General features: G+C 36.2%; 1 protein-coding gene across 2 annotated transcripts; it reads left to right on the top strand.

The window, feature by feature from the left end:
- Positions 1–15,207: 15,207 nt before the first annotated feature.
- LOC149224879 (uncharacterized) lies at positions 15,208–17,882 on the top strand. 2 transcript variants are annotated; one of them, XM_089386312.1, is made up of 3 exons: positions 15,208–15,582; positions 15,740–15,954; positions 16,734–17,882. In XM_089386312.1, the coding sequence occupies exons 1-3, from the start codon at positions 15,524–15,526 to the stop codon at positions 17,549–17,551; spliced, it is 1,092 nt and encodes a 363-aa protein (XP_089242438.1). In that variant the 5' UTR covers positions 15,208–15,523; the 3' UTR covers positions 17,552–17,882. The 2 variants fall into 2 exon arrangements, with proteins under 2 accessions (XP_089242438.1, XP_089242439.1); XM_089386313.1 differs by having other exon boundaries at positions 15,211–15,582; positions 15,743–15,954.
- Positions 17,883–18,157: the final 275 nt, after the last annotated feature.

Here is an 18,157-nt window from a genome sequence, read left to right as displayed (position 1 = left end):
CTTCCTAAGTTTTCCAAGTATTGGTCCATGTCACCATTCGACTGAGTGTACCATCATTCAAAGAGTTGTCATCATTATTTCAAGTTCCAATGGGTCATTTTACACCTTGTTTGTGCTTTAGTTGTGCTTAGGTACGGCTCATTTCCCTCTCCTAGGGTTTTGAAGGTAATTTTTCTTGGATGCTCAAATCATCAACAAAACTTGTATCTTGATGCTCATACACCTTCCCTTATCCTTAATATACCTTCTTAAACACATCCCATCACTGATATCCCTCAAATTCATCATTTTCCCACAAACCCTAACCTATTGCTACAATTTGACACTTTTCTAGGTTAGGCCTGCGTTTTTCCCTTTTGGACCCCTTCCACTCACTCGATCCTTGAAATTACACTTTACCCTGCTTCCTAATATTCCTCCCTACTTCCCAAAATTTTCTCAAGAATTTATAAGCCCCTCATCCCATTCATTTCCCTTTATTTCTACAAGTCCTCTGTTCCACACATCGGGATAGGTTTTATTCAAATGATGTTTCTGAGCAAGAAAAGATGAATTTGACAAAAGTGAGAGAGGTTTTTGTTCATCATAGACCCAAGAAGAAAAACCTCCTTAATTTTTTACACAGGTCTCATGGTTTGGGAGAAATGTCCAAAAACTAATTTTCCACAGGAGAGTTGCTGCCCTTCTGGAGTGACCTTGATAAAATCAAATTTTCTCCTAGATGGAATGTCCGAAAGACTTGCTTGACGAGTCAAATGATAACTAAACACATAGAAATTTTTAATGAGCTACCATGAGCTCAATTTGGAGTTGAGGAAGACCTCCAAAGGTTGACTGAAACAACACTTTTCATTTTGGAAGCCTCATTCTTCACATTTTGACCAGTCTTGGGAGATTGAGCTTTTGACAAGGCAAATGAACTCCAAATTGAAAAATTCAAGATGTTGTAGAAAGTATACTGGACCGGCTTTCCAACAAGATATCCCAGCCCAATTTGGACACCGGGAAGGCCTCCAAAAGTGGTCTGAAAAACGCATTATGCGTTGAGGTAGGGCGTTGCGCGTTGGAGAAATTTTGCAATGTATTTTTACACTGTGATGCTCATTCAAGAGTGGCGTTGCGCTCCTGTAGGGTGCATTGTGCGTAGGGACAACGAGCATCAAAACTCACAGTCCATCATCCAAAAACCATTTTTGCTATTTTGGACCCTCAGAAAAGTAAGTACCTTCCTTCTTCTATCCTCCGGCATTCAGTTTGTGATTCTAAAGTGGTTGGTTGTTTGTAAAAAATTTGCAAACCCTAGGTTCCAAATACACTCCTCCACTCATTCCCCATATCCTAATTCCCTCAAATTCCACTCATTCCATATACTCTAATCCCCTCAAATAAACACTTCCATCTATCCCTTGCCCCCTCAAACCCTAAAACAAATTCATCCCTTGCCCCCTCAAACCCTAAAACAAATTCCTAAAACCCTCATAACCTCTTTAGCACTCTCACAAGCTCACTCATAAGCTCAAACCCTAATGAGCTCACCTCCCCTTCCCCTACCCCTATTCACCATAACTCATTCCTCAATTACCTTCTCTAGGGTTTCAAGGCTTCAAAACTCAACCAACATGGACACAGAGGACAGAGATTATGAGGAGGAGGAAAACAGTGGTAGTGAAAGCATGGCAGATGAACCTCAACGTCAGAGAAAACCACATAAGGGAGGCAAACATATCAGAGGGGCACAAGGAGATTGTTTGTAGCTGATAGGCAAGTGTTTGCTCCATAGGATGTGGAAGGGACCTTGCCTTCTTCATCAACTCATAGGCAAATGCTAGCTCCATAGGATGTGGAAGGGGCTTTGCTTTCTTCATCAACACAGCAGGTATAGGTGCAGCAGCTGCACAAAGGGAAAGAAAAGATGCCGGAGGAAAGTTTTGATGATGAGGAGGAAGAGAGAGATTTTGATTTGACAGAGCATGATGAGCCTGAGCAACATTATACTCAAACAATTGACTTAGAGGCTCAGGATGAAGAAACAATAAAGGACATCATCATACGGGAAAAGGAGGCTCAAGTCCAAGCATTGATGGACAATTTGGAGAGGGCCAAGTATGTCATCACATATTTGGAACAAGAAAACAAACAATTGAGTGACAAGCAGGTCCTCATGAAGCTGGAACTTCTCAAGGTAAAACGATAAGGTGACAAGGAGGCACCGGTCACTTTGTCTCCTATTGAGAAGAAAATTGAGGATGATAGAAAGACTTGGCTTGGGAGAGTCAATTTTCACCTAGAGAAGCTATTGTAGAAGGCCAATAGGGACAATCGGATGATCAGGCACATGGCCTACCATTACAAGACCCGAAACAAAATTTGCAACATGAGGATCAAAAAGATAAAAGCTAGGCTAAGGCGGGCTCAAAAGGGAAAAAAAGGGGAGGATAGGCTTAGGTTGCTTGCTAAAGCTTCTTTGGCTCATCAAGATGCTTGATGGTGGTGCTGCTCACCAATTTTGGTCAGGTTTGGAGGAGATTTTTCTTTTTACAAATTTTGGAAATTGCACACACTGAAAATTTGGTTCAACACGCAATGCCACCGGTGCTAGGATTTTCCTAGGGGCACCCAATGGACAAATGGCTTGCATTTTTGGATTCAGAGTGATGATTACATGCACCCTATGGATTTGCTAAGTTTTTGGGGCAGAACTGGTCCACCAAAAGGTCAAAAAAACACCCTAAAAATGACCTTTCTGCCACTTTTTGGACACACAGAAGCAGTCTTGGGAGAATCAACTTTTGAGGGGTCAAATGAGCTTAAATGAATAAATTCTAGGTGTTTTCGAAATTAGACTTGAAGAACTTTCCAATGAGCTATCATGCGCTCAATTTGGATGTCGGGAAGGCCTCCAAAAGGGACCTGAAAGTGGCGTTGCGCATTGGGCCAGTGGCGCTGCGCTTTGGGCCAGTGGCGTTGCGCTTTGGGCCAGTGGCGCTGCGTGTAGGGCAAATTTGCACAGGATGGTTATTTTTCCATTTTTTGACTGTGTTCATGGATTTTCTCTCATGGAGGATGTTTTACCATTGTAAATTATGACTTGGCATGTAAATATGATTGATAACTAGTAGTAGAGGGTAGATTCATTACATTAAAATTCAATTTGAGCTCAAATGATTCAGTTTTTCACTTTTAGAGGCAAGTTGTTAAAGTGCCTATATTCCTGTTTCTTGTTCAATGTTGGTTAGATTAGCTCCTCATCTTAGGGATTCGACCCCTGAGGATGGGAGTAGGTTGAAACAATGCATATATCTTCTTCTTCTATCTCATTGTAAAGGGTTGGACTCCGCTGGATGCTCAGACCTTGATTGTACATCATTTTGTAGCAGTTTAGCAAGAGATTAATAAGAATTGTAGCTATTTTTATGGGATCCATGTGGTATGGAGTTTTAGTACAGTTTCTTCTCTTGTGATCATTTGTTAATGTGTTTTGTGTACTTCGTTAATCATTTCATTTCTTCTAAGTGAATGCTTTCAATTTGATAGGAAAAATTCATTACATCAGTGCTTTACTTTGGGAAAATATTCACCATTATATGTTTTCTACAGTTTGGGAAGGATCCATGGTAATCACATGCTCTTCCTAGATTCTCACCAGTCTTAAACACCTCACCCATCAATCCCTAGAGTGCTAAATCTTATGCCTACCTTGCCCCATTCAGCACCCAGCAATTTTGACCTAATTCCCTAGACCTAAATTGTCCAGCTCCTCTTGATCCAGCAAATCCCCTTCAAAATCTAATCAAAATTTCATGCTACTATACCTAGCCTAATATCCTTTTCTTGATCCAGTCATCTTGGCTAAGATCCTTACGAAGAGAGCCCTCTCCCGGCCAAGTAGGGCTAGCTACTTGGCCAAGTTGGCCAAGTGTGGTTTGTGGTTACCCTGGCATTGCCTTCCTTCAGCCTGAAGTTCAATGCAGGTGATAACACATAACACGAAAGAATGATCTCGAAGCATCTTTATTAAGACTTGCAAGAGAGTTGATGAAGTCTCTACTCATAGTGGAGACTACTTTAAAGGTGAAAGCATACATGAAAACTATGATTGATAAGACTTTAGGTCTCTTTTGGTTATTATTTGGAAGCCTCATCCATCTCACATTAAAATGACTCATTCATGCCATGTCCTTTGAGTACCTATAAGTACGTTATGCGTCCAAGACATTATGTAGGTAATCTAAGTCACCTTGAAATGTGTCATCCTATGCTTTAAGGGGCTTTCTGAAGTCGCTCCCCATCTACCAATTGCAAAAGCAATATCCATAATATAAACCTAAAATGGTAGGAAACATGGGACTATAGCCTTCATCGTAAAATAGGTTTAATAGGTTAACTCGTCAAGGCTATGGATGCCTGTTGGCAGCGGGTACTGACATGTGATACCACTAGGCAAACCCATCGGGGCTATGGATGCTTGCGGGCAATGGGGCATTCTGCCTAAATAAGTGTCAACCAAACCAGGGCTTTTATGTACACGTATAATGGTTACTCTATAGTGTTACAATCAAAAGGAAGCATGTGTGGATGAAGTCAAAGAAAAAATGAACTCCATAAATTTGTTGCTAAAGAATGGCCTTAAGGTAACCTTGAGTCCTCTATCATTGGTTTTTCATACTATACCTAAGATTTAATTATCTTAGAAGTGGGACCTATGATCATTGAGAATTAATAAAACTCAATTGCAAAGCTTATTTGTAATACTTGGATGACTATAAGACTCTGGGATTTGGTTAGTAATAACTAATTTTTCATTGGTTCATCATTTATTGTGATCATAAAAAAACCTCTTTATCTATAAATAAAGAGAGCCCCTTAAATTTATAAAAGGATTATCTTGTTGAGCATAAAACTGTTAAGAATTGATGAAATCGTGTGTAATGAGTGATTTTCAATTTCTCTTATGCTTGTGTTAGTTTTCCATCATTTTAATCAATCAGAGATGACTTATCTTTGTTCAGTATTCATCTCATTAGTTCCATTGTTTTGTTTTTCAAGTTCCTTTGTACTAGAGCCATCTTAGCAGCCCTCCTCACTTCTTCAGTACCTCACCCTATTTGGATGAGGATATGCAAAACCTCAAGCATGGGGAGTGGTTGTCGGGACCTTTTCAGCATCTTTAGTTCATTCTCTTCAGCTTCCTTTAACATATCATATTGGCACTCATCAACTCCAGCTCTTCCAGATCATTCCAGACTCTCAGCCTTACTCTACCTCATCTTCAGCTTCATACAACTTCCATTGCAGCCTGTGATACAAATCAAAATTCAAAAGGTATACTTGAGGTAAAACATGTTTAAAGGCTCTTTAACTCATTAAAATTTAAGGAAGCTTGATGATTAACCACTTTCTATTCCATAAATATCTACTTTTCTTAAACCACCATTAAACCCCCCATTTCCAAATCCATCAATGCATATTCTAGTAAGACCATAAGAATGAAAAAGTATCATGGTACATGAATAAATATACATCTATAGTGTCTTCTCCTTGTACATCATAAAGCATTCACAAAATCATCATCTGAATGCTCTCAATAGGAGGATGAAGTCATTGTTGTTTATCTAAGAAAAGAACCGCAAAGTGAATAATGGTCTTACAAAGTTTCCAACCCTTATCCTCATCCTTACCTTATATCATCCACCATTCCTTCCTAGTCCATATTTTGTTTGTCTTCAAATTTTTCTACCTTGTTGTGAAACATATAAAGTCTATGATGATATGACAGTGCACCTTTAATCACCTGCACCAAGAAACAATGTCATAGGTGAGAATTTTGTTTGCATGAGGGCATGCAAAATCTTAGGCATGGGGGATTGTTAGGCTCTGAATACGTCATATCATTCAGTATATAAAGTCTCCACTCATAATTTGTATTATCACATTTATGACACTTTCCATAACAATTATACCACCAAATTCTGCTAAATGTACCTCTTTCACCTTGTGGTTAATTATGATGGATTTCTTATATTTTTAATGGTTAAATGTGTTTTTAACATGGTTTTATCAATGACGGTTTACTGATGTGATTATGTGGATGAGAAGCATGTTCTAATATGAAAATTTCTATTTCTCTACCAGCTCAATAACAATTTTGCGTTCACTTGGTTCGGTACCAGTTCAATAGTTCGGTACTTAATTCTGCACTTGCACGAATGGAGGGAAAACATTCAAAATTATAAAATATGTTTTTCTTTTCTCTAGCATGGTAAATCAGGTGCCGCATGGGTCTAATATGCTAGTACAAGCCTTGGAATATACCCAACTCACATGTGTGGGATCCTAGCGCATGATTTAAGCTACAATAAAAAAAATAGGTAACATTTTTTAAACTGCCATTTGTTTCCTCAATTTACATGCATATGGTGGAGAATATCAAGATTCTAAGAAACGAGTTTTTTCACAATATATCAGTTTACCTGTACCTCAAACATTTTCCCAAAATTCAATACCGTTTAAAAGTTACAGCTGGTTCTTTGAAGTAGTTTTGTACAAAATTTCTGCAAAACCCAGATTGGCAAAAGTATTTAAACAATCAACTTCACACACAATTTACAAGGTCATGGAATCGAATTTGGAAATTCAAAGAGAGGTTTTTGTTCATAATATGGAAAATTAGGCTCCACAGAAACACATTTACAAAATACATCATGGTTGAGAAGATATGGTTGGTTCTTTAACATCAATTTGTACAAAATTACAACAAAAAAACGAGATTTATGAGATTTTCCTCTAAAGTTGTAAATTTGTTTTATGAGTTTATGGGATTGGATCTTATCCTTACCCACTAGTTTTAGTGTATAAATAAGACCTCAAAGGTCTAAGGAAGGGGATCATAAGTTTGTAATTGAATACTTTGTGAGGGAGAGAAATCATCATTTGGAATTCTTTGTAAATTGTAATTTTGTGTAAGGTTAATAAAAGTCACAGTTGATGATTCACTAAGTTTCTGAAGAATTTAAGCCTATGAGTTCTTAGCTACCTTGTTGGTGTCAGAAAGGGCCCACTGATCCAACTTGGTAAGCTATTGTACATGATTAGTTTAGATTTCTTGTTTTTGTACTTGTTTTATTATGTATGCTAATATAGTTTTATGATTTGGTACCTATGTTATAGTCAAGTTCATATAGTGAAAGTAGAGTGTTGAATGTGTATGGTTAATTAGATTTGTATATATGTGATGAAGTGATTCTCTTATATGATTGATCTTGTGTGAATTTAATAGGTGTGTGGTGCACCAGGTTTCTTAGGCCATTACAAGCAACCTGCTTTAGGGTAGTTTTATAGATTTATTGAGATTTGTTTATTGAATTTCTAGAATTGTTTCCTTTCCAATCCCTTGCAGAATTTCTTTGAGATTTATGTTTCAAGTGTGTTGCTACAAGAACAATTCAAGGTTCCATCTTTCGTACTTCATGAGCTAGTAAATGGAAAGTCTTGAAATGATTTAGTTAATTTGCAGAAACAAAGTAGTTTTTAGATTTCATGTTATTCATTGGATTTCTTTCCTTAAGTAACATTATTTAGTTTTGAAGGGTGTGTGAAGAATAGAACAGGGAGATTTCAATTTCTACTGTGATTGAAGCATTTACCTTTGAACCTATTTTACATTATATTTTAGATATAAGATTGTGACTAGTGCTTAGTTAATTTATTATTTAATAGACTAAAATAAAATTTTCTTTCAAGCTTTTAAAGTTCGTTTTGTATTCTCAACTAGATTAACTTAGGCTCTAATCCTGCATTTCCTGTGCTTGCATCTCTAAGTCTTATTACTCTGGATTGATAATTAAATGTTGGAATTAGAATACATATAATTTCACCAACATATTGAATTCTGGAAAGTTTCAGGAAATTCTAGGCAGTGGTCTCGAGGATGGCCTAAAAGGGTGGCACAAATACTGAGAACAAATGCTTAAAATTGAAGAGTTTATGCCATAACCACATGGAGCCAAGCCTGTGAGTGCGGTTATAGTCTCATAACTGCATGGAAGCAGTGTCAAGGGTATGGTTGTGGGTTCAGGTCAATGAAATACGGTTCCAGCTTAGGGATTGACCACATGGGGTGTTTCTTCAAATCATGGTTCTTCTGTAGTCCTTGTAGGATGTTAGTTTGTGGTCAGTTTGTAGGCCCCACTTCCTTAATTGGAACTAGGAGGTCAGGTCAAGTAATAGTGATGCTCGTGTCATGTTTACCCTAGTGAGCTTATGAATTTGGATAAATGTGGGAAGGGTGGTTACAAGTTTAGTGTGAAGTATATAAATATGTTGCAGTGAGATAATGCATCATTGGGAATATTATTGAGATTGAATGATATGAGACAATGTTGATTAGTGACAAAGTGTTGGTTGAGTATGAACACCCAATGATAAATGCAAAAGAGTTGAAAAAAGTAAGCATTAAGGAGTTATTATTGCAATCAATTATTTCAATTGTTGTTTCTTCAATCAACAATGTAAGCATTCAGGACATCCTTTATGAAGTAACAAGCAACAAATAAATGTAGAAGCCATGTAAATAATGAACCATCTGTTGACCTCAGGTAGACTTTGACTAAAAAGTACCCAAGGAATGTGTTCCTTTTGATATTATTGAAAACACACAAATATTTTTCAATGCTAATGTGAAGCACCCATAACCATTATGGTAAGAAACATTAGTTACTTAGGGCCATTGGAAGACAACTAAGTTCTCATGACAATGAGTAAGGGTGAAAGTGGTAGGAAATGTAAGCATATAAAACCAAACTAGTGGAGCACTTGAACTTCAAAATACGACCTTGTCAAATAAATGAAACCCTTACTATAAATATTTACCCATACTACTTGGTAGGGACATTCAAAGTCTTACTAGAATGAAGTATAGGTCCTACTTAATATCAACCTTTGAATAATTTCCTATGACACCAGGTATTACCTTGTTTTGATTCTTCCTCTTGGAAGTCATTTGAGGATTATGATAATTAAATCCTCTCATTATTACTTTGTTTTAATAAAATAGCTATTTATATCATTTTAACATTTAAAGAAACTTTATGAGGTTTGATAAGCTTCTAATTTAGCAACATGAATAATTAGGTAACTTCATAAATGTTAAGCTAGTGCATTGAATTTGAATAACTATAAACAAACCAAATGTAAATACAACAACTACAATTTTAACTATCTTAAATTTAATAACCACATGATTATGGCACGATAAATGCATAAGTGAATTCAAATAAAATAGAGACGAGTTCACAAATCATTCAAACACATTAAAATAATATTATGGATAGTACTCAACTTCAATTTTTCACTAATGAAGTAAATTTAATATGTAAATACAAGTATAAACATCATGAAGCGTTACGATAAAAAAGCACAATCCACTAAATTTACTTACAATCAAAAGTTAGGGTATAAATAATATGTTAAAGGAATAAAAAATGATTTATTTCTAGTATATTCATATCCAAATTATACAAGTGTACAAAGATGAAGAAATAAGAGATAAAGTAAAGAAGATGATCTATCTTAATTGTTATATCTATCAAGCACATAATTAGTTGTTCAACTCTAGGTCAACACCAAAACATTGAAATCAAACTAGACAATATATTCATGACATATTTAAAAAAAAAAAACAAACAAACAAAAAAAAACAAAAAACACATCAATAATGGTAAGAAAATAAATATCAATTTCAAGCTTAAAGAGTTCCCTTACAATGATTCAATTTAGAATAAAACATATATCTAATAAATAGAACTACATGTTCCAAATTTGAATCATCATATACTCATTTACTAAGATATAAAACTTGTATTATCACCAAACTTATCATAAATCTTTATCTAATGGTTTTTTTGAAATTCTTCTAGTTAAATAAATCACTTATGTTATCAAAATTTATCTTTATCCATTATAACATATATTACTACTGATCTAAGACCCATATTCTATTTTTATCTTTTTCGATAATTAAGAAAAACAATTCTTATCCATACATAACCTATCTCCCAAACAATTCCCATGACTCACTTTAACATGCACTAACAAATTAATATTATACTCTAACTTGATATAACATACATGATTATAAACCTTTAAATTACCCCCACAAGCCCATAACTCACTTTAACTTACACTAATAAATTAATCTTATAAACCTTTAAATTACCCCCACAAGCCCATGACTCACTTTAACATGCCCTAACAAGTTAATTCTATACTCTAACTTAATCTAACCTACATAGTTATAAACCTTTAAATTACCCCACAAGCAACGATGCAACATTAAATTATCACTTTGATCTACATTAAAATTTATCTCTTATCTCTACATTGTGTATCTTGTTATAAACCTCTAAACCCAAATTATGTCTTTTTTTCTTGTGTTAATAATCTTCATATGATAATTGATATTACATGTTTACACTCAAAGAATAATGTTACATATATTAAAATCAACCTTTCATAAAAACAGTTCTACCTACCCAAGTATAGATTTAGTCAATCTCCCTGATTCCTTCCGTGATCAATATACAAAATGTCTAATTAAATAGAGACATGAAATAAATCCAAAGGGTGATAGTCACTTATTTTATTTCCATATAAGATAAAAGTCCAATCAGCTTAGAAATATAATGTGTTAATACATTAAGTGATTGCCTCACAAAGGACAAAGGTTAATTTAACATCAGGGCACAAGAATATCGTATCCAGTACTTGGTAACAATATCCATTGAAAGGCAACTTGTGATGTGATATGGTGTAGAAAATTTGCAACTCACCTATGGAATCACTTGAGGTATCAATTTTAGATAGACAATGAAATATCTCGGACAAAGGAAATCATGCGCACCACGTAATAATGATCGTAGAAAGATATTGCAAATACAATGTACGGGTGAAGTTAATCCATGCCATGGTGAACATTGAGTGAATATATGAATCTCTTTCTATATTTTTTGAGATGTGGTTTAGTAGTTGGGATGGGATGGGATGTTTTTTCTATTTATTACAATTTAATGGAATATAAATTGTGATAGATGTATATGAATTTATTTAGCATAAATAATTAAGTTTTCAGAGTTATATATATGATAATGATATTTTTAAAATTTTCATGTATCTTTAAATTTTAATAGGTGTATGATAATTTAATTGTTAAATTAATAATGAGGATAGTCATTTTTAGCTATAATCCGCAAATGCATGCTGACGCATCACTGTTATTTAAGGAAAACCACACCACCTGGAATAACCTACCGGAATGTCTGTAGGGGGTAAACTTTCACTCTTGCCAGATGCCCCTAGGTCTTGGGTCATTAATATGTTTCCTTACATTCGAGGAAGATGAGCTCTTAGCTAAGCAGAAGCAGTTTTAGGGCATACTCCAAAACCATAAGTTGTTGAACAATTATATCATAATTGAAAAAAAGTGTTACATATATTGCATTAATAACTTAAATTAAAATTCCAATAAATATAAAAACATTTTAATTTTGAAGTTCATAAATTTTGTAAATTAATTTGTATTTAAATAAAATAAAACTATAATTTACTTAAAACTCAAGTTTTATGAGTTATGGATATGGATTTATAACTGAAACTCAAAGTACTTAGTAAGGTATTACTTAAGTAGTTTATCAAAGTTGTTATGATATTATAAAATTATTTGGAATTTGGTTAAGGATCTGTTAGTTGTAAATATGGAGCTTTAATCAAAACATGAAACCAAAGTGTTCAAGAAAATCTCCTTAACATGAATCTTTTATTTATGTGAATAAAGTTGTTACGATCCAATAAGAACACTTGGAGGATTGAATGCAAGATCTCTTACCTATGGATATGGCTTTTTGAACAAAACACCTTGCTATGATGTTCAACAAGGTATTTTGTCATTATATTTTAATCTTTGTGAATGGAATTGTCACAATCCAACAAGACCATTTAGGGATAGAACCTGAGACATTTTACTTGTAGATATGGAGCTTTAACCCAAAATCTAAACTAGGTTATTTGACAACGTGCCCAAGTGATTAGCCTTTTAATCTTATAAACAAAATTATCACCATCTAAAAACACTTATTAAGAGTTAGATTAAAGACCTATTTTCCCTTTTACATCAACGAGGTATCAATTAGGTCATTGGTGATTAGGATTAATCTTTTTTGACGTTCCTAAAATTAATTGAGCGACAAATCGACTATCAAGGCTATACCTTTTTTTGACACTAAAAAACTTCTATGTTGTAAGACATTTATAAATAGTTCGATGTGGTTTTATATTTTATATCGAACTCATCATTTCTGTTTCAAAAACCTTAAAACAACTAAACAAATAATTTAATCAACTAATTTGCATCCAACTAAAACGTCTTGTATATAAATACAAATCCTAAATAACATATGATTTATTTATATGTTCAAAGTTCACATCAAACACTAACAAATATGTGCATTTACATTGTACTTTGTAATTGTTAATACATTTTTAAAATGTGATAAATTACTTCATAATCAATTGTAATATTATTCTTCATATATAACAAATGTGACAATATTTTTTTTTTAAATCTGTATCAAATTAATTAAAATTAAAATTATATTTTTCCATGTATAAAACAAAAATATTAAATATAAACAAATTAAAATATAATTAATTTAGTGAAATATGTAAAAGAAACACTTCAAAATTAACATGACTAAAAAGCATAAGAGATCATATCTTAATTTATTATAGATTCCATGATGAGACATAACAAGGTAGTTAAACATGGGGTCGGTGGGTAGGACAAGAGAACCCCACCTCAAGCACAACAATGCCACTAGGACTATGTATATGGCTACAAATAGCCCCTCTTGATTTCCCTACAAACTACATCTACATAAATTTTCCATAGGTACAACTATTTCAAGCTTTTAGCAATAAGAAGAACTTGATGAAAACTTGTCACATCATGTTTTATAGGGAAATCATGTTTAATAGGGAGGTTACCTCCATGAATATTAGCTAGGGGGATCTTGACTAAAAAATTATCATATTTGGAAATATATTTACAATCTAAATAAATAAAGAAAGAATACAAGAGATTAACCCTAACATGTAGCTGATGAATAAGACAAAATAATTACATCCCAAACACAATAAAGCTAGAAGAATTATGTAAAGGATCATACATAAATCCGTGGTTGGTCTACAAAGTACATCTACATAGATCTTCCATAAGTACAACTACTCAATGTTGAGAGTAATAAGAAGAATTCCTTGAGAACCTGCCAACGGTACAAATACTCAATGCTAAGTGTAATAAGTAAGACTCCATGGGAACTTGCTACACAATGAAGCAAATAGGGGAGTGGTCTCCATGAATATTGACATAGGGGACCACAATATAAAAAACTATTATCCTTAATACATATTCACAGACAATGAATCGTTATCACGACCACTAACACATATCCACAATATTCAATACAATACATAACACAAAATTAGCACTAAGACACTTCCTTAGTGTAACCATAACCTTTCACACCAAAACAATGCTAAATTAGCACTAAGACACTTCCTTAATGTAACCATAACCTTTCACACCAAAACAATGCTAAATGAGCCAATTACAAAGATCATCACAATACAAATATTAAAAATAACACAAACTATCATTTGAAACACCAAAACTCTACTCTAACGTCCATAGCTCATACACCAAAGTCCATAGTTCATACACCAAAACTCTACTGGAATACACCAAAGTCCATAGTTCATACACCAAAACTCTACTGTAAAGCCCATAGCATGCCATAGCTCATACATGAAAACTCTACTCTAAAACCCATAGCATGCCATAGCTCATACATGAAAACTCTACTCTAAAACCCATAACATGCCTTCCCACTCTTCCACCATGTCTTTTAGAGTTTGAGAAAGGTTTATAAGAATAAGAAAACGATGACAAATGCCTCTCCTCTTCTTCTGAACTATTTTTTTAAATTATAAATTAATAATTAATAATTAAAAAGTTAAAAAAAATTACTATTCATTATATTAAGAAAATAAAATGTAATATAAAAATAAAATGTTAATAAATCATTCCATAATTATATATATAAAATAAAATTAATTAAACTATAAATATGTATATAAAAATAAAATAAAATAGTCTACGAAATTTTGAATAGATGTAATTGGATGCTTTATTAAAGTATTCATTGATATAAAGTTATTGATTCAATTTCCTGCCTAAACAAAGTTAATATATTAGACATGATACAAATATAATCATGTGAAACTTACCAAAATAATAAAATAAAAATAAAATACTTCCCCCTAACCAGGTTTATATTATTACGGTTAGGTTTATATTATTACTTAAAAAAACCCTCGAGGGAAGCTTATACCATGATGAGTAAGTAGCTCTTCGATCAAGTTAGTTGGCTTTGACTTTGTTACCTGAGGGCCTTGATCCTTGTCCCCCATTATGGATTCAATTCCTTCATTTTCTATTCTCAATGCCTAAGACATCCCTCCTCTATGCACTCTCTGCACTCCACTTGGATTCTACTAACTTTTGGGGAAATGGAGTAAATATATTTGGGAGCCTCGGTCCACGGGAAGGTGAAAATTGGGGCGGGTAACTGGGAGAGGGAGTATATACGGTGAGGAATACGTATAATTAAAGATAATACGACAAAATCATTCGTACACAGTAAATCTTCGACGTCGGCCGATTGACAGCGACAGGCGCCGGCCGGATGGCCGGCGATGCCCACGAGCCGTGCACGGACGATGGAGAAGTTATATCACGCGGGCTCCGCTGGACCGTCCGATTACCCGCATCGCACGGTGGCAGTACGTGTTCCGGAGATCCGGCAGGCTCGCACGAGGGAATCTGATGAACCCGTCGGCTCCACCGCCATAACATCTCTAGTTTCGAAGCCCCCCGTTTTAACCGCGGTCAAGGCAGAGGGGCGCCAACCCTAACTGCGGTTGAATTAGTGGGGTAGGGAAGGGCGGGCTGCCCGTTGAACGAGAGCGGTTTCTTAATGGTGCAATCCGTGGCCCTTGGAGGCTCGAAAGCGTGGGGGGTCTGTCGGGTAGCGACCCTTTCTTCTTCTTCTTATCCCCGGAATTGATGCCAATTTTTCGCGAGGTGCGCGCGGCTACCAGGTTTTGCATTTGCCTCAACATCTTTGGCGATGATGAGAATCTCAGCATCATTTGGTCGCCGGGTGGGATCGAAGGCTGAGCAAGCAGCCAAATATTAGCGCGTTTTGTGGCTACAGCTGGCCCAGCCTATTTTGGTGTTTTTTAAAAGCACGATTTCCGTGGTTGCGGTGGATTTGTCGATCGCGATTGCTTCCAGCCAGAGGACTCTGCGTCGCTTCGCTTTGTTTTCCTCTCTTCTCCCCTCTCTTTAAGCCCCGCTAAAAGGCCTATTTAAATACACTATTATTTTCGTTCTGCAAAATTTTGCACTTTCATGACTGCGACAACAGGTACCGGCAACTCAGGCAGAGACCTCAGTGTTTTTATTCAAAGGTATGGATGAATTGCATCAATAGCTTTTGTTATTCGTTCTTTTTCTTTTTGTTTTTCTTCAAATCGTTAAGGTGGATGGTTTTCTGGGCGCGGAGTAACGTGTGAAGGAAGCAATGCGCTTTTGATCTGTGGATGATGAGATTTTGGCCTTCTTTAGCAGGAAGCAGGAGGCGGACGGTAGGAAAAGGATGAGCTGCAACGGTTGTCGAGTTCTGCGTAAAGGTTGCAGTGATACCTGCATTCTTCGGCCTTGTCTGCAATGGATCGAATCCCCTGAAGCCCAGGGACACGCCACTGTATTTGTTGCAAAGTTCTTTGGCCGTGCGGGCCTGATGTCGTTCATTAGCGCTGTGCCGGATCATCAGAGGCCCGGTACGTTCGAATTCGAAGCTATAAGTGATCAATTTCTCAAATATTCAAATAGGACGTTCATAAGCTCGATAAATTCCTTATGTAGATGTCGACTCCGATGTAAATTGAAGCCACGGTAGATAAGTTCTTGTATCTTTAAAGCAAACAGTGAAATATTGTTTTCGCTTTAAATGGATAGTCGAGAGCCTGATAGGGAAATGTTTGTTACTGTAACATGTGCCTCGAATGGTATAAAAGCAGAATCAAAAGGCCGATAAAATATAGTTCGAGGCTTTGAACTCTGGAATGATTCTTTAACGGATTGTTTGAAATCTGTATAAGGGATTATCCAAAAGTATTTCAGGTTCAAATTTAACGACTAGGAGCATGAATTTTGCTATTCAAGATTTGGATGATAAATTTAATGACTGAAGGTTGCCAATGTTGACTCTGAAGGTTGCCTTCGGCATTCTTACCTTTAGCTTTTAAATCTTTCTTTTCTCAAAGTCTCTGATGATAGTTTGATTGAAGATCGTCTTCCCATTCCAAAGATTCATTTGCTATTATCTGTCTCTATTTTCTTTAAATGTTCCGGATGGTTTAATCAGGATGTTTTGTGATTCCAAATCTCCAATTGCTATTAGCTTCTATTCTGTAAAGTAAAGCCTTGAAAAGCGTGCTGTAGCCTTGCCCGTTCACATTTTTCTTCGGGCTTTATTTGAGCCGTTTAGGTACAAATGTCAATCTAGATGCTTTGGACGGCGAGCTGATTTCTTTCTGCCTTCAATCTTTTTTTCCAGCTCTATTCCAGTCTCTGCTGTACGAAGCCTGCGGGAGAACAGTGAATCCTGTAAACGGAGCCGTGGGACTGCTATGGAACGGAAACTGGCAACTCTGTCAGGCAGCGGTCGAGACGGTCCTGAAGGGAGGAACTCTTCGTCCGCCGCAGTCATCGTCTGTGATTCCGACATGTTCCACCCGTCCTTCATTAATGAACAGTTTTTCGGCAAATTTCCGTGTCAACAGCAACGTCAATAACATCAACAGCACCAGCAGGCTCTCCCTCGAAGTCGGCAAAGTCCGGCCAGTCAATGAAATGCGGGAAATGTACACAGTTAAACCCGAGGTCGATTTCCCACTCAATCGACCCCAGGAAAGCTGCAATCCACATCAGCCCTGGGCAGCGAAGGTAAAATCCGAACCTCACGATCTTTCCCTCTGTGAAGCTTTCGAGGCGGTCCGGCATAGCCAGACAATAATTCATTTACCGCCGTCAGAAATCGCCGCAGCTCCTCGCAGGGTTCGGCAGCGCATTGAGGGAATTAACGAAGTCAACTACCGGGATCTCAGTAACAGCAACTCAGACGATGTTAAATGCCTGGAGGTCTTCGACATACACCCAAATACCACCATGGAAATGAAGGCAAACCTGGACCTCACCTTGAATTTCGAGGCCTCTTCATCCTCTCATATCAAGCGCCGGGTCTCTAGCCCATCGATCGTTTCCGTCAACTCCGAAGGCTCTGTCACGAGCTTGGAAAGCGGAAGCCTTCGAGTTCCGAACCAGAAAGACTCGTCTGCTGCAAAAGAACACAAAGTGCTGGACCTCTTCCCGTGAAACGATTTCAAGGAAACATCCTGAACACGGATCTTTTTATTCCATGCCATTTTGAAGCCGCCAATTGTTGCATGGCCGAAGATTTCATAAAAATTCCATTATTCATTCGCTGCTCGACCATCGTCGAGCGGCGTCCATCGGAGGGGAGAAACCAAGGCTTCGGGATAGTTAAATTTTGAGGGTTTTTATTTTTGTTTTAGGGCATTGCGAAATGCCGACCGGAAAATATGTAGAAATTTATCGGTTTCTGAAGCAAAAACTGCAGAGTCCGTTATATGATATGTAGAAGTGAATAAGTTAATAATAGTAATTGCATAATTTCTGTTCCAAATATTAGAACCATGGCGGCCATTAATGGCTGCTTGCAGCCCCGTTCCATTCCATCGGGTTTTTTGTATCTGTGTGCTTTGTGCCATTTGAATATGTTATTATTTTTTTTATCATTTGAATGTGCATTTCATTTAATATGTTTGTTGTTATAGATCAGGCTTCCGCGTCTGCACAAAGATGAGATGAGCACAGCTGTGGGGTCGCAGAAAGAAACGTCACCGACTGCAATTTCTTTTCATTCCATGCTGCACCCAGCCCTTCTGAACCCGGGAGGGC

The sequence above is a fragment of the Pinus tabuliformis genome, chromosome Q, assembly GCF_031772625.1.
Source record: "Pinus tabuliformis cultivar Carrire ecotype Pingquan chromosome Q, CPIR1, whole genome shotgun sequence".
Classification (NCBI taxonomy): Eukaryota; Viridiplantae; Streptophyta; class Pinopsida; order Pinales; family Pinaceae; genus Pinus; species Pinus tabuliformis.
This window is presented reverse-complemented; position numbering and strand designations above follow the sequence as displayed.

Bases quoted from the DNA above. Each gene is read 5' to 3' on its own strand.
- LOC149224879 (XM_089386312.1), top strand. From the start codon at position 15,524: ATGACTGCGACAACAGGTACCGGCAACTCAGGCAGAGACCTCAGTGTT. The intron at 15,583-15,739 runs GTATGGATGAAT...GGCCTTCTTTAG, and splicing joins CTCAGTGTTTTTATTCAAAG to CAGGAAGCAGGAGGCGGACG. The intron at 15,955-16,733 runs GTACGTTCGAAT...CTTTTTTTCCAG, and splicing joins GCCGGATCATCAGAGGCCCG to CTCTATTCCAGTCTCTGCTG.